The sequence below is a fragment of the Strix aluco genome, chromosome 3 (assembly GCF_031877795.1).
Source record: "Strix aluco isolate bStrAlu1 chromosome 3, bStrAlu1.hap1, whole genome shotgun sequence".
Taxonomy (NCBI): Eukaryota; Metazoa; Chordata; class Aves; order Strigiformes; family Strigidae; genus Strix; species Strix aluco.
Window position 1 is genome coordinate 15,744,778 of NC_133933.1, and position 17,873 is coordinate 15,762,650.

Here is a 17,873-nt window from a genome sequence, read left to right on the forward strand (position 1 = left end):
TGCTTGAAGTTCCTAAAATGCAATTAAGTCTGAGAGTCATGTCCAAGTGAGAAACTGAAGACACAGTTAGGAAGAAGCTGCATTTTCTACTATCAGGTAAACTGAAGGAACAGTCTAACACCCAGAAGAATATAACAACACATAACTAGAAATATCAGGGGGGTGATCTCCAGCTGATTAACAGAGTTCCTCCAAAGTCACAACCAATTCACACCAGTAATTTGTGAACAAACTTCTGAACAGGAGCCAAATTCCATGGCTAAAAAGTCCTTCTAGGATTTTTAACAGTGAGCTTATAATTGCATTTAAATAGCCTAAACTTTTCTCCTCGCTCACACATTTACTGACCACATAGCAAGTACCTGTGCTGAAATTTTCAGTTACCTAAATGGCAAATAATGCAGGTACAAATTATAGACTAAGACAGAGGCACAGCTTTTGATTTGATACAAGCAGAAATTAAAATATAAATGGCAGAGAACAGCAGTGAAAAACACGTTTAGTGGCAAGGCTGCAGATAGAGCTTGAGCAAAACAAAGCAGCTGGGACAGGGAATGCTGACAGATAAAAAAAAAGTTTGACACATACCCCCATGCCCCACCTCGCACACATACACACATGCTTCTGTTTCCCTCTAATGCCTTACCAGAGGGCATCGACAAGGGTAAATAGGACCAAGAAGGAGGGAGGAGCTTAAAAGAAAAAAAAAAGGTTAAATTGAAAAGCCCTGGCAAGCACGAGTACTGGAAAAGGGTGAAAGGTAGAAGCAGGAGAAAAGAAACATTTTTCTCGTGGTTTTAATATGTAAGCAGGAAGATTTAAATTGTTTACCCTGTTTCCAGAGGTCATACACACCACAAGAGCACTAGAAAAGGTTACATTTTTCCACTTAGATTTTGGTTAAAAAGCAGCCATGCGAGGAAGCTCAGGAACCAGCCTGTTTTCTAGGCAGAGTTTGCAGACTTTAAAGGTTGAAAGAAAAATTCTGAATTCTGTGTTCTTGTGAAAGTCAAACACTAGAGGATGACCAAGACAAAACAACAGTGCTGGGAAAAAAAATAATAAAAACCCCCCCAAAATTTTCTTTGTAAATCAGCCCATTTAAAGGAATACATTTCCTGACAAGGCTCTAAAGCATTGTGATCTGTGTTGCTTTACTTAAAAAGTCTGTCTAAATAACTTGATTGCACTAATCCTATAAGAGATTGAAGTTCAGTGAAGTGGGTGGGTTTGCAGGTGCTATGAAATCAGTTGAGCTCTATGTCCTCATTTGCCACATGCACACAGGTACAGAACAGTTGTTCCACTCTGGGGAGCATCAGACATTTTAAAAACTTTTGGTATTTGATATTGGCTATTCTAAACAATCTAAAGGTTGTCATATAACAAGAGTTTTTTAAATTATAAAATAAAAATGTTTCATTTCAGTGAAATCTGAAGAGGCAACCTGCACCTGAAAGACTTAAGGTGGAGGGAGTCTCAAGAAAAACAAAAAGGAATTAGAATAAAAATCCAATTTTCCAAGTTAATGCCCCTTAATGGCAACACCAAATTCAACTCCACAGAAAAAAACTCAAGAGATTTTAAAATGAGTTCTATTAGGGGCTTATGAGCAAGATCATGCAGTTGTAATGTCCATCTCTAGTCTCAGTCATTAATCATTCCATTTGCAAACAACGACCCTGTCACAGGAAATCTAATGTTTTTAAGGTTGGTGTTTTTTTTTTTTTTTTTTTTTTTTTAATTTAACCACAAGGACATCTGCATGCAATCCTATTACCAAAATAAGACCATGCCAAGATTTTTATGTTCATCTTATTTCAAAACAGAACAGAAGTTTATAAGCTTCCACACTCATACAGAAGAATGCAAACACACAAACACAGTTTGCCCTTCAAAGAGTAGTATGACTCAAGTCAGAAGAAAGGCTCAAACAAGACTCACTGCTTATTTTACTTGTAAGAGGTTCTGAAGCTCTAAACTTTTCCATCGCTGTAATTATTGGTACTGTTTATGTAATATTATTACTATCTGAGCCACAGCTGAGCTCAAGTCGTTGCTCTTCTCAGGTCTCTCCATAGCCATTCCTCAATCCACAGTACCCTCATGGTTACAGTGTAATTTCAAATCGATTTAGGGTAACCTAAATACTGTTCCACCTTTGAGTGGCTTTTAGTATTTCTGATTAAAATCAGCACAGTGAGAAACATTGTTGCTAGGGGGTTTTGCCTTTTTTTTTTTGTGCATATACTTTTTTTTTTTAGGCCACCCAATATGCAAATAGACATTAAGACCCACTGGTAAAATGGATGGCCAGGGGTGGGTGCAACACTCCAAAAACTGAGGGTGGGCCACCACCTGTCTCCCCCCTGGGAGTTCAGAGGTGGTACACAGAAACAACTGCAGAAAAACAAACCTAGTGTCAGAAGGTCTTATTTCTCTACACAGCTGTCCACATCTGATGCTTATTCAGACCCAAGACAGGCTGAAAAACCACCGCTCTAAAGTTGCCTTTATTGAGTTAGTATGAGGCTGTCAAAGGAAAAATCTCCCTTCTTTGATTGTGAAGTCAGGTGGAGAAAGACAGCAAAGATTGTCGCCTTCTGTACATGCTGTAGACAAGCATTTTCTCCTTCCTCTGTGTTTTTAAGGACTGAGTCTAGATAGATTTGCTTAGGGATTGCCTGGGTGATTGCTCATAAACCCATCTGAAAATGTCATCAAGCTGCAGGAGCCAACTCACTGTATAATTCATGTGACCTTTTGTCTAGCCATCTGGAAGGTAGCCTCTTCTGTGTTTAAGTGGTCAGTACTTTACATACTTAGCAGTCTCCACAGCTCTTAGCTCTCAAAGGGCAGCAGGTGCTAGGCTACTGCCTGCTGCTCTGTTTGCGTGGCTCCCTTCCAGCAGCACCAGTCTCTCCCGTAAGCAGTGTTGTCTTCCCGCAGCTCTTCAAATCCAGGAAAAAGCTCATGTGTGTGTCAAGGACAACACAGGGCAGGGAAGAGGAATGAATGTCTCCTTGGCAAATATCTCTGAAATGTAATGCTCCTCCATGGATGCTGACAAGTTGTATGTTTCAAAAAAACTGGTGCTTTTCATCTTTTTCCTTCCATTGCCTTCTCCTGGTTTTCATTTACACGGGAATGCCAGAGCACCATTCAGGTGCCTGCATGTAACCGAGACTTCTGACCTCGTGTCAAAACAGCTCCTACTTTCCTCCCTCCCTGGACTTCTCAGGACTCTTCCCTTTAATCCTCTCATTCCAATCCTGCTTTCACAAGGCAAAACATCCTATTTTCTTTAGCCTAGCAAAGAGGAAAGAGTCTGTATTCCTCTCCTCAGCTGGAAAGCAAAGGCCACAGAGATCTGGAGAACCTAAAGAATCCCTGCATACAATCTTTACATCACCTCCACTTAGTTTCCTAAGGAACTGAGGCTATACAACTGCACCAGCTTTCTGTTCCTTAGTTCCAAACCATGATTTCTGATCTCTTGGCCAACCTAACAAGATCTGACTAAGGAAAAGAGTATCTGCTTACAAATAATGACAAAAGGATAGAGGGAAGAGACTGCATTAATGCCACCACTGAAGGAAGAGGAGAGATCCGCAGCCTTCCTTCTGCTGGCCGACCAACAGAATTAGCAGAACTCACTTTTTTGTATCTTAAGCGTAAGTTATCCCACTGAAGGAAGCGGCTGTCCTCTTTCATTCTCAATCTGTAAAGGCCACGCAACCACTGAGCACAGACACAGAAACTACTTTAGGCAAACAAAAAAGGCATTTTACTATTCTGCAGCCAAGGAAGAACAGAAGAAAATATGAGTCCAGACCTGAAGTATAAACTGGCAAAAGTCAGCTAATGTTAGAAGACTAATGCTGATTGACACCTGTCAATGTAGTCCTTATGCCATCCACTTTGCCAGTAGTGGGGTACAGTAGAAGAGCTGAAATACAATCCCTACTGTATCATAACAGAAGTGCATGGAAGCTAGGTAGAGCCTACCACATATGTACTTGAAAACCTATGGTGAATTAGCATCATACTACAATCAAATTATAACAGCAATTTATAAATAATAGTATTAAAACAAAAATTACAATTAATTCAGTAAAACCTTTTTCTGGTGGATTAAACCGGAAACCAGAAACAGGAAGAATAAACACTTTTTATTTTAAAAAGGTGAAAAAAATACTTCTAAAATGCAATCCTACACTTGAGAATATGCTAAGAGATATACACAGAACTTCAGATTTTCAGCAAATTTAAGCATCCTTATGCATTTCATTTTCCTGTTCTCCTAGCACATTTGCACTATCCCATGGAGAGGGTTGTGTTCATCTCTAACCTACAAAGCTCTGGTTTGTCTAATTACTCTGACCTTATCCGATTCTTGGCAAAATTAATCTTTTCCTTTTGAAAGTATTTCCTCTGAGAAGTTAACTGAAAGCTTACTTCCAGGGACACAGATACAACTGAGCACAGTATCACTTTGAAAATCTATCAAATAAGAGCCTCAGTCTGAAAACTATCATTGGTGCCAGGATTTTGCAGACCTCTCAACTCAAATGTTGTATTGTGTTAGCACAGCTGTATCCACAAGCAAAAAGCGAGGGGATTATGCAAAAAGGATTCTAACTTCCATCATTCTTCTGGCTGCAGAAAGGGTTTACAGTATTTTTTTTTTTCCTTCAAATAATGCAAGGGCACATTACTTGTAGAAAACAAATAATGCATGCACCAAAAATGACAAGTCACTCTTTACACAGTGTCATATTTCTGTATTTTGTGATTTTAGTTAAAGCATTTGAAAAAGCTTGGAAATAATAAACATTCCCTGATCAACCTCCTTTTTCTTCAAGTACTATTTTTACTTTTGTCTCTGCTACCTGAACATAAAGAGTTTTTGTGAGCTACTCCCCTGAAGAAAGCCTGGTTGCCACCAGTACTATGTCACTGAGCAACAATATTTCTGCCCAATAATAAGCTAAAAAAAAATCTTACAAAGATAGACACTCACTACACATGTAGGCAAAACGGCCACGATTGACTGTTTGCCAACCTTTTCAGGAAACAATACTCTTTCAAAAAACTAAAAAAAGCGCAGAAATATGCAATACTCACTAACTTTTCAAAAACAATGAGAAGATCACAGGTGAACTATGCCTACTACTCCCCCAATGTGCCTCAATGCATTTTGCAAAATTTGAAATGCAACGTCACTTCATTTACTGCCAGCTACCCACCTCTCATTGATTCTACCAAGGTAATTATTACTCTTCCCATAAAGAAGAAAAGAAGATATAAGGTAGTTAAAGGCAACCAGCAGTATTAAATGATGTGCAAATATTCTGGTCAGTGAAACAAGGTCCAGTTATGTCCCAACCGCTGACATACTATCTTATGCTTCTAAGTTTTTTCAGTTGCTACATTTGTCACATCAGGCACTGCCACTCTTAAGCCTTGTTTCTTAGCACGAGCAGAACAAGGTACTGTATATCCCCACAGCAATGGCTGTTGGACCATTACAGCAGGGAGCAGTCTCATCAGGGTACGAACCTCCTTCTGTAGGACTGCCTTGCCACTTGCTCTGTTTTGTCCAAACTCTGTGCCAGGACAATCACTCAGATAGGCCAAGTACTAAACAGGAGTTACAGAAAAGCAGCCAGGTCATGGACTTCACTACAGTCCCATTTTGCAGACAAATCCTTGTCTCTCATTTTGCTCACAATGCTAATCTGAGACCTGAATTTCCATGGGCTGGGAGAGGACAGGACTAGTACAATCACTGAGGATCACTACAGTGACATCTGACATCATCTGTGCAGAAATCCACTGGAAGCTGGCAGAGTAGGTATCCATGCAGGGTCACTGCCCCATGGCTTACAACAGGGACAAGAGGCAAGTGCCATGCAGGCCTGCTCTGCTCCACGAAGGCACTGCCTGGAGGACGCCCCAGCTCGTGGCTCCAGCAGCCCCCTGGAAGGCAGAAGGCATGGCAAAATGGTTGATGTGAGAGAGGAATGGCTGAGTCTTGAGACCTGGCCAATTGATCCAGATACTTCGCAAATCAGAGGCTTTCCCCAAGCTAAGACACAAAGTCAGTGCCCTTCACCCTTTTCCTACTGATGCCTTTTCAAGGCAGGCAGGCAGGAGATCCATCCCCCAGCGCACAACCTGCACCAGAGTGTCCCTGTCCCTGGGACATACCTTGCATGCCTGCGGTGGAGGCAGCTTGGGAAGGCCACTGAGCACTTGCACACTCCTGGGCTGGTAGCCCCAGCCCAGTGGGCCTTCCTGAACTTCTTGGAGGCCCACACAGAAGAGGCCAGAGTCCAGCCAGCAGTGCAATCCCAGAGACTGCAGTAGCCTGATCTCCTCAAGCAGATGAGCTTTTGGGGCTCCTAGCACTGGTCCTTGGGGACAGTCAGAACTCAGCCAGGGCTCAACACAGCCTTGGCTCATGTGAGTGTGAGGGGAAGGTGTGGTGCAGTTGTGAATCTGGAAGCAGAAGTGATGCCTTAAGAGTGGGAAAATAAGTTTGAGGTGTAGCATCTGGAGGTGCAGTGAAGAGTCTGCAGGGTCACAACCTCATATCCTCTTCATAACCAGGAGGATAATGGGCTAGATAGACCCTCACTTGGTATGGCTGCTCTCTTCCTAGTAGTCCTCCTTTCTACAACAAATGGCTGACAAACTGCCCTCCCCTCTCCCTATTCGTAGCTTTGACTTACAGAGAGTGATGTTATAGAAAAGAGAAGGCTCTGAGGAGACCTTATAGCAGCCTTCCAGTACTTAAAGGGGGCTACAGGAAAGATGGGGAGGGCCTCTTTATCTGGGAGTGTAGGGATAGGATGAGGGGTAATGGCTTTAAACTGACAGAGGGTAGATTTAGATTATATATGAAGAAGAAATTCTTTACTGTGAGGGTGGTGAGACACTGGCACAGGCTGCCCAGAGAAGCTGTGGCTGTCCCCTCCCTGGAAGTGTTCAAGGCCAGGTTGGACGGGGCTTTGAGCAGCCTGGTCTAGTGGAAGGTGTCTTTGCCCATGGCAGGGGGGTTGGGACTGGATGATCTTTAAGGTTCAACCCAAACCATTCTATGATTCTATGTTCTCCTAGATATCACTGTATCATGTAACAGTTACTCTTCAGCTCCCAACCTTGTCAACTTGCTTATTTATTACAGGTCGCAGCTGTTTTCAGTTTCCTTGGCTGATCATTTCTAACACCTGTATTTGCATCCTGAAGTATCCGTGCTCCTCATCCTGGTTAACATTAACAATGCTGTTAAAATCACAGCCATCTTTCCAAGGACTCCTTCACCTCACTATGTGTTAAGCCATAAAATACCAGCAACTGCTTAAGGAATTACTACCTGGACAGACTTGGATCTTCAGGGGCTGTGAACCAGTCCATGCATCAGGCTGACTTAATCTAAAGTGGGAACATCACTGCCAAACTTTGACCTGATCTTTTTACATCTGGTTTCAGCTAGTCGTCACTCCCGCCTCAACCAACCTTTTGTCTGCAGGCTTATTTTTACCCCTTGATTCCAGATCCTACTCACTGGCAGCCTTTTAAGAGAATAAAGGATAAACAGGAATTACTTTGAACGTGTTTCAGCATGACACTCTCAGGAGAGGTTTTCAGTCCCATTAGATTTTGGATAGATCTGCTGTCTCACAGCTGTCTACCCACTTATTTTATCTATGCTGAAGTAATAAATACAGAAATGAAAGCATCTGAAAATCCCATCTGAAAAGTGCACAAGAGTTGGCCTGACTCTGCTTCCACTGACATGAACAGACATTCTATCACTCTTTGCTACAAGAGCATACAGTTAGGCAAACACTGAATGCCTCGGAAAATCCAGTCCTTAAGCTTTGCTGAACATGGCACACCACCAAGATGATTATGTTTGCTGCTAGTGCTGTCTCTCTGCACCCCTTCCAAACAGTTTCTTCTTCCTCTCTTCCACTACACCACCTCTTCCTGCTTGCTCCCATGGCATACTTTCCACATTACCAAAAAGGAATAAAACCCCAAGTCATTTCCTTTGGCATAGCATTTAATCATGAAAGATACTACCACATCTCTTATAAGAGAATGATTGTGTGTCAATACATTCATGTCTTGTTTTGCCTCTAGACATGTCAGAGAAATACATTTACAAGACTGGCTTTCATTTGGATAACCTTTCAGAAGGTTCATATTCTTCCCAAATTCCCTGTTCTGGATATCTCACAAAACTAGATTTTCTTGCTGTATTTCAATAATTTCCATCTATTATTCCTGCCAAAACCAGTGAATAATAAAAGTGAAAACATGCAGAAATATGTTTTCAAACCTCTTAAAAAATGTTTCACATTGAGCTGCAATTCCTGGAGGAAGGAAGAAAAGGTAATCGCTTGAATTACAATATAGCTTCAAGGTCTGGAGAAGCTTCAGAATTCATAATGAAGCATGAAGTCAAATGCAGAAGAAAATGGGTTACAGCACCTGCATCTAGATGGAGATGCACAAGATAACCACCTGCTGGGCTTCAGTTGGTTATTTTAGGCACCTGGGAAAAGCATCTCTCAATCCCAGAGAAGGATGAGGGTTTCAGCATTCATGTCATAACTCCTGCCATCTTGTCTGACAGAGGCACTAAGCAAAGCTCTGACCATACCACTGCCAGAGATAACATTCCTCCATACAGCAAGTGGGAAGCAGAGACCTGGACCTATTGCTGGCTCAGTGAGCTTAAACACTTCTACCTACTCAAATACTTCCATGATCTAGAGTTAAGTGATGAGATACGCTTATTCTGATACTAGATAGCAGTACAGCATCTTTTTCTACAATTTACTCTTTTGCACCTAACAATTACTGATACACACTATAATTTCTATTTCATCAAGTCTGGAAAAAAAAAAATACAGGCATGCTGACTCTACTGAAAGCCAGGTAAGGACACTGCAGCATGCTTTTGAAAATCAGCACCTGAAGTATATGTCATTGTTTTTTAAAAATACGCACGCAAAACTTCAGAAGACAGAGGAGAAAGTATAAATAAGATTTTCCTGCTAAAATAAACTACCTGATGGAAGGAAAGGGATCCTTTCACCTACATTTTTAAGGACTTGCCAAAATGTACACCAACGTTCTTAAAATTACAATATGGTAATTGTCTATTCTCCAGATCTGTAAATTTTTAGGACTACTTCATGATCAATATTCTCCATTATCACCATTCTGTGCATCTGTAATATACAGGAAAAGAAATCCTGCAACACTGTAATATAGCAGATCAGACTTGAACTTACATTCATGGCAAGAGGGTTCTTGCATACAAGGTATCTTTACCTAATGGTTGAGGTATACATGTTTGAAGCAATGATAAATTCAGTACTAGACATGAAAGATGCCTTGTAGTTTACCATTTATTTGCTGAAGTTTGTGGGTCTTTCCTCTGATGGATTAATCCCCATACACACTCTACTTTTCCTGTTTGCAGAGTTTTATATTGCACCAGTAGACAACAACAAGGACTACCTTTATTTCAGAGAGGGCCAATCTCTCTTGGGTACCCCTCAGTCAGTGGAGAACGGGTAACTCTGGAGAGGAGGACGCAGAACAGACACTTACCAGAGGTCCTCTAAATCTGCCTCTAACCCTCCCTTGCTACAGGGAGAGCCTAAGGACAGAAGCTGCCCTAGCTGAAGTTAACCTTTGCCAGTTCTTCCACTGAAGCACAAAGATGCTCTTTAGAGATTAGCAGGCACATATCAAACCTTTTCAAATTCAACAGAATAAGCCAGGCCAGCCACACATAAAAGTCAGGATGATGTGGCTGATGCTCCGTGCCTATGATAACTGTTTTTAAACCAAAATGGACTTCTGGTACCTTGAATTCACTGGGCAACTTGAAACTTCACAAAACATATCTGAAACATCCTAGTGTTCACCTGGCTCAAGAAAATAAACCCTCAACACACTCCTCTAACATTGGACATCAAAAATTCACACACAAAATACTCTTTTGTTTAGATAATTTCAATCTTAAACTCCCCACACGCCACTGAAGTATCCCAGAGACTTACGAACAACAGACAGGAATTAAATTTATCTATTTTCTTACTCTGATAGCAGAAGCACAACTTCTCTGCACAGACAAGTACGCTACCTTAGAGCATTCTCCACTTGCACATCCTCCTCTCAGGTCCACCAAGGGCTAATACATACTTCCAGTGTATGGTACCAGAGGCAGTGAAACAGGCACCACAGACTATGGCTACTGTCCTATAACATTACTCAGGTTAGCATAAGCAGTAAAGATTGCTTCTCTGCAGTCATCACTGGGTCCAAACTGTTTTATAAGTGTCAGCTATATTTCTTCAGTGCTCTAAAATGCATGACTCCCATTTTAAAACATTTCTCCAGTGTGGCAGAGTATTATGTCCTCAAAACTCTCACTCTTGCTCAGTGTTTTCAGAAATATTAAGCAGTAAGTTTCAGCTGATTTCCAGTAAAAGCAATTCCCTTTTCAGAGAGAGGGCAAAACAAATTGCTTTTGAAATATTCTCCTTCCTATAATCCATTGAAAAAGATTCAATTTTTTTACCCAAAGCAGCACACAGAAGGGGTGTGGGTGTAGGAAAGGTAGACAGAACTAAAAGTTGTTTGACCTTAAAGTAAGTTAGCCACGGATTTGCAAGATAGAAAAATGACCTTAAGAGAACTGTAAAAGCTGCATATTTTTTTCAATTAATAAATATCTTTTAGGCTCTTCACTATTAAAAAAATAATAAAATCAAATGGTAAATAGTTTGTACACCACTGAACAATGACAAGACATAGCTTCTTCTAATTACAATGCAATAGCACTTCCTAGTTGTCTTTGTTGCATCACTGATCTGCTTAATAGCTATCTCCCTATAAGAAAATAACTATTTTACAGTTGCAACTGTTTCATTATTCCCTAATAAATTTTTTGCAAAGATTATTTTTTATTCAACTCTGTAGTTAAAAGAACTAAACTATTGCTCAGGATGTAGCCAATGCCTCAGAAGCTACACCCAAGAATTTCCATCAATGCCCACAAGTATCGGAATGAGGTTCAGTATAGAAAAACTAAACAGTATGCAAGAAGAGACTATAAGAAACCCACAAGTCACTGAGCATATCCGTTATTCCAAGCTCTACTTAAAAGCTTGTACTGCTCACCCCAAGACTGTTGAATACAAATGCGAAAAGTGGCATTTGCTGTGCACCTCAACTTCCACACAGCATGAGATGTCAAGGTCATGATTAACAAGGGAACAAACAGCATTGCCCTCATTCTGGTGCTGACCTTAGGCTCCTCTTCCATGTGACAAAAGAAGATATGTGAATTGCAGCACTGAATCCCCACTGATCTAACATTTTACCTATTAGCTATGAAATCAGGTCATCAGAAATGTACTGACACTTGACATCTTGTTTTTCAGATAGCTCCCAATGACTGTAGCTGCTACTCTTCAGTACACAGGTTGCTCTTCCTCCAAGTGTAATAAGTTAAAACAGTTAAAGATACAGTAGCTTTATTTCAGCTGAGTCCATGCTAAGGACTAATATTTTAATTTCTTGGTAAAAACTGTTAAGACATGTAACTACCTGGGCCACTTCTCAGTTTAGCCCTCAGTATCAGGAACAATTTCATCCTTTTTTCTTTATTCAAGCTGTTAGCATACTACATGAAATAGCAATTTGATATAAACTCAGGCTGTATACCAAAAACTATGTTCAGCGTATTAAGGAGCTGCACTGTAACACATCCCAAGACACACATCCCACAGGACACTATAGCTGTGCAAGTCTATACTCAACACTAGTGTCCTCACAGTCCTTACTTAGGTGATTGCATATTAGCCAGCAGGTTAAGTTACCTTAACAACACAAAAAGCAGCATCAGTGCAGAAGTGACAGCCTTCACTGCTTGCAGCAGTGGAGAAAGGTGCCATCACATTCTGTAGCACCGGCTAGCACTGACACTCACACTGCTGCACCCCAGGTTGGCTTGCTTTGCAAATCCTGTTGATATCTCACCCTCCAGCCACTTTTAAAAGAATTAGTCCAACAGCAAGGGGAGCATTTGAATCACTTTTTGGATTACATGTGTATCTAAAATGAGACAAATTAAACAGTGTAGCACCATCTTTAAAAAAGAAAGATGTTTTTGTGATTTCAGGAAGCATATGTGCCCTCTCCGAGCCCATGCACAATTCCATTAAGACAAAAAGTCCCACTTGCACTCTCAAGATTTAAGAAACCAGACTCAGATTCAGTGAGAACTTTGATACATAACCAGTCTTCACTCCCCATGAAAACTGGGAACAGAACTGCCCTACCTCACAGGGTTTTGTCCACTGAGTAAACCACTTAGCACTGACAGAGTTTCAGATACTGTAATGGTGGGGGTTGTACAATAACCCTTTACTGTCATCAGTGCATATATAGAAGAAAGCAAGCTATGACCAGAGGAGCAGAACATACCACAAAGAAATGGGAAGAGACCACATAAAAGAAGAATAAGTATCAAAATTGCAAGTGTAGGAAACTCAATTCCACTGACAGACACACACACATTATCTCCAGACTACAAAGAAGTGCTACACCTATTTGGCTCCTTTCAATGAAATTTTCTTTGTTCTGTAATACTCTGCTAGGAGAGAGATTAATGCCATCTGCAAGTCCCTAATGGGAGGGCATAGAGAAGAGTGCCAAACTCTTCTCAAAAGCACATTACTAGAAGGACAAGAGACAAAGGGCAAAGTGGAACACAAAAGCTTTCGACTCAACATAAGAAAAAAAAGATTTTCACCACAAGGGCATTCAAACACTGAAACAGGGACCCAGAGAGGCTGAGGTGTCTCACCTTTGGAGATACTGAAAACTGAGTGGGCCAAGGTCCTAAGCACCCTGATCTGACTGGAAGGAGGGCTGGACTAGCTGACCTCTGGAACCCCCTTCCAACCTTCAGTTTTTGCCAAGTCTTCACAAAGGTGTGTGTGTTCCCATTCACCACTGGAATACTTTCTTGAATTTCTATGTAATACACAATAAATAACAAAATTAAGTATAAGACCTCATGTTCCAGATAGCCAAAAAAAAAAAGGCAATTTTGTTTGGTGCTTTGAAAGAACAAATTATCAGAAGAAAAGCATTGTTTTTTCCTTTCTCAGTTTCTCACAGGGGTGGGAGCCCCCACCCCTCCAAACCCCATTTTTACTTTTTATCACACAGGAATTACTACATTTGCATACCCCAATAGAAAGCACAAAATCAAAAAGCATCATATCATAATAAATAAATAATAAATAAAAATTTCATCTTTATCTTTATTAATAAATGGTACACACCCAAGTATACAAAGACATAGCCTGGGTGAGAAAATATCTCCAAGTGCAGAAAGCTCTAAACTCTGAACCAACAATTTCATAGAACCATAGAATCATTCAGGTTGGAAAAGACCCTTGGGATCATCGAGTCCAACCATCAGCCCTACTCTACAAAGCTCTCCCCTACACCATATCCCCCAGCATCTCATCTAAATGACCCTGAAACACATCCAGGGATGGTGACTCCACCCCCTCCCTGGGCAGTCTATTCCACTGTCTGACCACTCTTTCTGTGAAAAATTTTTTCCTAATGTCCAGTCTAAACCTCCCCTGTTGCAGTTTAAAGCCGTTCCCCCTTGTTCTGTCACTAATCACCTGTGAGAAGAGACCAGCACCAACCTCTCTACAATGTCCTTTCAGGTAGGTGTAGAGAGTGATGAGGTCTCCCCTCAGCCTTCTCTTCCTCAAACTGAAGAGTCCCAGCTCCCTCAATCTCTCCTCATAGGATTTATTCTCCAGGCCCTTCACCAGCTTCGTTGCCCTCCTCTGCACTCGCTCCAGCACCTCGATATCCCTCTCATATTGAGGTGCCCAAAAGTGGACACAATACTCCAGGTGTGGCCTCGCCAGTGCAGAGCACAGGGGGACTATCACCTCCCTACTTCTGCTGGTCACGCTATTTCTAATACAAGCCAGGATGCCGTTGGCTTTCTTGGCCACCTGGGCACACTGCTGGCTCATGCTCAGCTGCTTGTCAATTAGAACCCCCAGATCCTTCTCTTCCAGACAGCTCTCCAGCCACACCTCCCCAAGCCTGTAGCCATGCATGGGGTTGCTGTGGCCCAAGTGCAGGACCCAGCACTTGGCCTTGTTGAAGCTCACCCCATTAACGGTGGCCACCGATCCAACCTATCCAAGTCTCTCTGTAGGGCCTCCCTATCTTGATGCAGATCGATGCTCCCGCTTAACTTTGTGTCATCCACGAATTTACTGATAATGCACTCTATGTCCTTAACAAGATCATCAATAAAGATGTTGAACAGAAATGGTCCCAACACCGAGCCCTGAGGAACACCACTTGTGACCGGCCGCCAGCTGGATTTAGCTCCATTGACCACCACTCTCTGGGACCGTCCATCCAGGCAGTGCTTGACCCAGCAGACCATTCATTCATCCAGGCCATAGGCAGCCAGTTTTTCTATGAGAATCCTATGGGGAACTGTGTCAAATACTTTTTGAAAATCCAGGTAGATAATATCAACAGCTTTTCCCTCATCCAATAGTCAGGTCATCTTGTCATAGAAAGAGATCAGGTTTGTCAGGCAGGACCTGCCTTTCATAAACCCACGCTGACTAGGCCGATCCCCTGGTTGTCCATTATATGACTTTTAATGGCACTCGAGATGACCTGCTCCATGACCTTCCTTAGCACCGAGGTCAGACGGTGTACTATTGGAGCTAATGTACTATTGGAGCTATGTATTAGCCGGAGCAAGAAAAGTTTGGATGTCCATTTTCTACAGGGACAACTTGACTAAACAAGCCACAACTATTATTTATCTACCCCTGGAAAATGCATACAAAAAACTGGCAGCTCAGCTAGTGAGTGATATGTGAACATTTATCTAATTTTAAGTAAATGGAAAAAAATGAGAGTGACTGAACTTCATTTTTCCCTCCTAAAATACATAGACTAAGTGTTCTGGGTCAGCTAGTGTAAATCTGCTGAAATTCTTGGATCTTGAAAGGATCAGTTTTCAATGTTTAAAAATGCAAAGCTTCCTACATACTGAATTGCATCAGGTCAGCACCAAGTGACTAACTGGAGTAGACTCAAGCTATGCAGTTGTCGATTTGCTTTTTGTTCAAGAACAATTGTATATGCATGTCATTAGCTACCTTTCCCCTACTGCTTTCTGATCAAGAGGCTACAAACAGCCTATATGAGAAAAGTCACATGCAAATTTTTGTGGTTGCACTGTTCATTTTAAACAGTTGCATATCATAGACATTACAGTTTGCTGCTTTATTCACTCAGCACTCACTAGTTATTTTTGCAGAACACTATCAACTGTTTTAAGCACCACTTTTTGTGCCACACTTCCAAAGTGGTTATCAACTCTTCTTGTAGAATCAGTGCGCAGACACAGCAAACCATGAAGCTGAGTACCAAGTAAAAGATTTATTTCTCAGTGAACAAAAGAAAATATTTTTACTAGAAAAGCTTTAAAAGTGCTTATGTCTTGGTCTATTTATTTTGTTTTGTGCACAAAAAAGACTGCAAAAAATCTTTCACTTCATTAAAACCAAACTCATTGTTCTCCATATGAAGACCTCCCATGCAAATATACTACATAGCAAAAGACTTATGCCTACACCAGAGAGTTTTCACTGATCTAACCTAGTTAGGATCCACTAGCAATGAATAGATAAGCTACTCACTGTAGAAAGCTTGCATCATTGCTTGTCTTGTCTTTAGAGACAGACTGGTGAACTGGGTTAGCCCACTAGAGACTTCACACCTTCTGCACTATTACAACACAGTGCTGCTAACCTGTATTACGTAGAGGGAAAGCTATCATCAACCTCAGAATGTGTAATTTGTTCCTGAACCACACTTTGACTATACAGAGTGGAAAAAACAAACTGAGCCATGTCTGAGTCAGTTCACTGTTGTACAAGCGTGCCAACACAGCAAGCAGGATAAACCCCAAAGCACAGCATTCTCATTGTCCTTTCAGCTATGCCATATACACATCATAGGAGATGAAGTGCTTAGACTTACTTCATAATGTTACTAGGAGTTAAAAAAAACAAAACAAAACCAAACCACAGAAGATCCCATGGAATTTGAACAGTCCTTACTTCTTGCCTGCTTGACAATTTGGTTGGGGGCAGGGGAGAGGCGTAAATAGGGCACTCTAACAGTTCTTCAGAACAAAGTCTGCAGATAGCTTAATACAAGGTATTGTCCCTACCTGACCTATTTGGAAAAATTAGAAAGTTAGTTTAAATCCTCAAAATCATTTAAGGCACCTGTACATTTCCCATAAGGATCAAGACTACAAGACTGATTATAAAGAGTGATTGTTTTATGAGAAAATTCACCCACAACTTTGACCAACTACGCTCTGAAATATTATTTTAATTATGTTTTTTTCATACAACTGAACTACTGCTTATTTGGGGGGCTGCAGGAATTCACTTGTTTTCTTTTTGAGGGACAAGGGAGTTTCAGATACTGAAATATTTAGAATCTACAATTTAGTTTCTAAATATACTTTCACCAAATGAGAGAAGCCAAACTATTCTGATAAACACTGTTTATAGTTTCTTTTTCCATCCTATTTATTTATGGTAAAAAATATTAAATAGTGAAAACAAAAAGGTTATGACATACACCAATGGAACCTAGGAAATTCAAAGCTGAAGGCTGTTGAAATATCTGTCCCAAGTTAATTCCACTCCTCTTCCTGTTTTTTATATAGACACCATGGGACTGACAGTGTTAGTCTCAACCAAGTTTCCTGGCTTGGGTCTCAATCTGTATAACTTTGAAGTCACACAAACACAGGTCATCCTTCCTGTCCTCATGGTGCTCTTCTTGATCCTCCTTCAGAGGACAATTGTTCCCTCTGACCTCTCCCTATAACTTTTCCCCACTGATAAGCATCTCGGGTACCTCCATCTTCTGCTGTCACTGCTGACTTGCAATTCATCAACAATGCAAAGGTTACTGCTGCTTTCCTGGCCCTCTTCCCTTTTTCCATCAGGTTGTCCACCACTAGCTCTCTCCTCTCACTGTTTATCCTGACCCGCCCCAGTCTCTCCTACTCCAACCCCTACACGCAACTTTCCCTCACTCTTGCAGCTGAACCCCTGGGGATGAAACCCCATGTCTTTGCCACCTTTCTTCCCTGTACCTGTAAGTTTTCCATCCACCAACTTGACTCTCTTCACATTTTGCAGTTTTCACTATTTTCTACTTCCTAGTAAAGTTCTTCTCCTTTTCTGCCCCCTTCTCCCTAGCCATCTGCATAAGGATCCTAGAAAGACAGATGTATTTCATATTATACAACATTGCCAAGATCTGGCATTTTACACAGGTTTGAGTGGCCTTCTCACCCCTCCCCCTTCTTCCAACATCACATTTGTATTTGAGAAGGTGGTCCAACACCATCACCCCAAAACTCACCTATCTGCTTCTTTCCCCAAGTCCCTCAAAAGACCAGGACATATAAACTCCCACATATAAAGAGGGAGGTATTGATGCTACAGCCACCAAGAGGCTCTCACAGTAAAGAAAAAGGCTTAAAGCCTCTCCCAGACTGCCTTCATCCAGACACGGAAGAAAGAAGGTCCCCCTCCCTAGATTTTGGGATGAGCACTCTTCCCTTCTCTGTCCAACCTATTTTTGACCCCCCCCATGGTATAGGGAATACCATCATTGCCAAACTTTGTTTCCTCAGCAGCATCAGCAGTCACATCAAGACCTATTTGATTACT

The 17,873-nt window shown here is 41.4% G+C and overlaps 1 protein-coding gene across 8 annotated transcripts in view; it reads right to left on the reverse strand.

Moving 5' to 3' along the window:
- Positions 1–17,873, reverse strand: part of LOC141920567 (sodium/potassium/calcium exchanger 3) — a 282,625-nt gene that overhangs the window by 51,801 nt on the left and 212,951 nt on the right. Inside the window, exon 1 of one of the 8 annotated variants that reach the window (XM_074817525.1) lies at positions 856–1,082. The exons of 6 other annotated variants lie outside the window; for them this stretch is intronic. Coding sequence is in view for 1 of the 2 variants with exons in the window: in XM_074817522.1 (XP_074673623.1) it covers positions 589–612 (24 nt within the window). In the remaining variant the exon portion in view is untranslated. Of the gene's footprint in view, positions 1–588; positions 622–855; positions 1,083–17,873 lie in introns of those variants that run through there. One more of the 8 variants, XM_074817522.1, reaches the window with a different exon arrangement.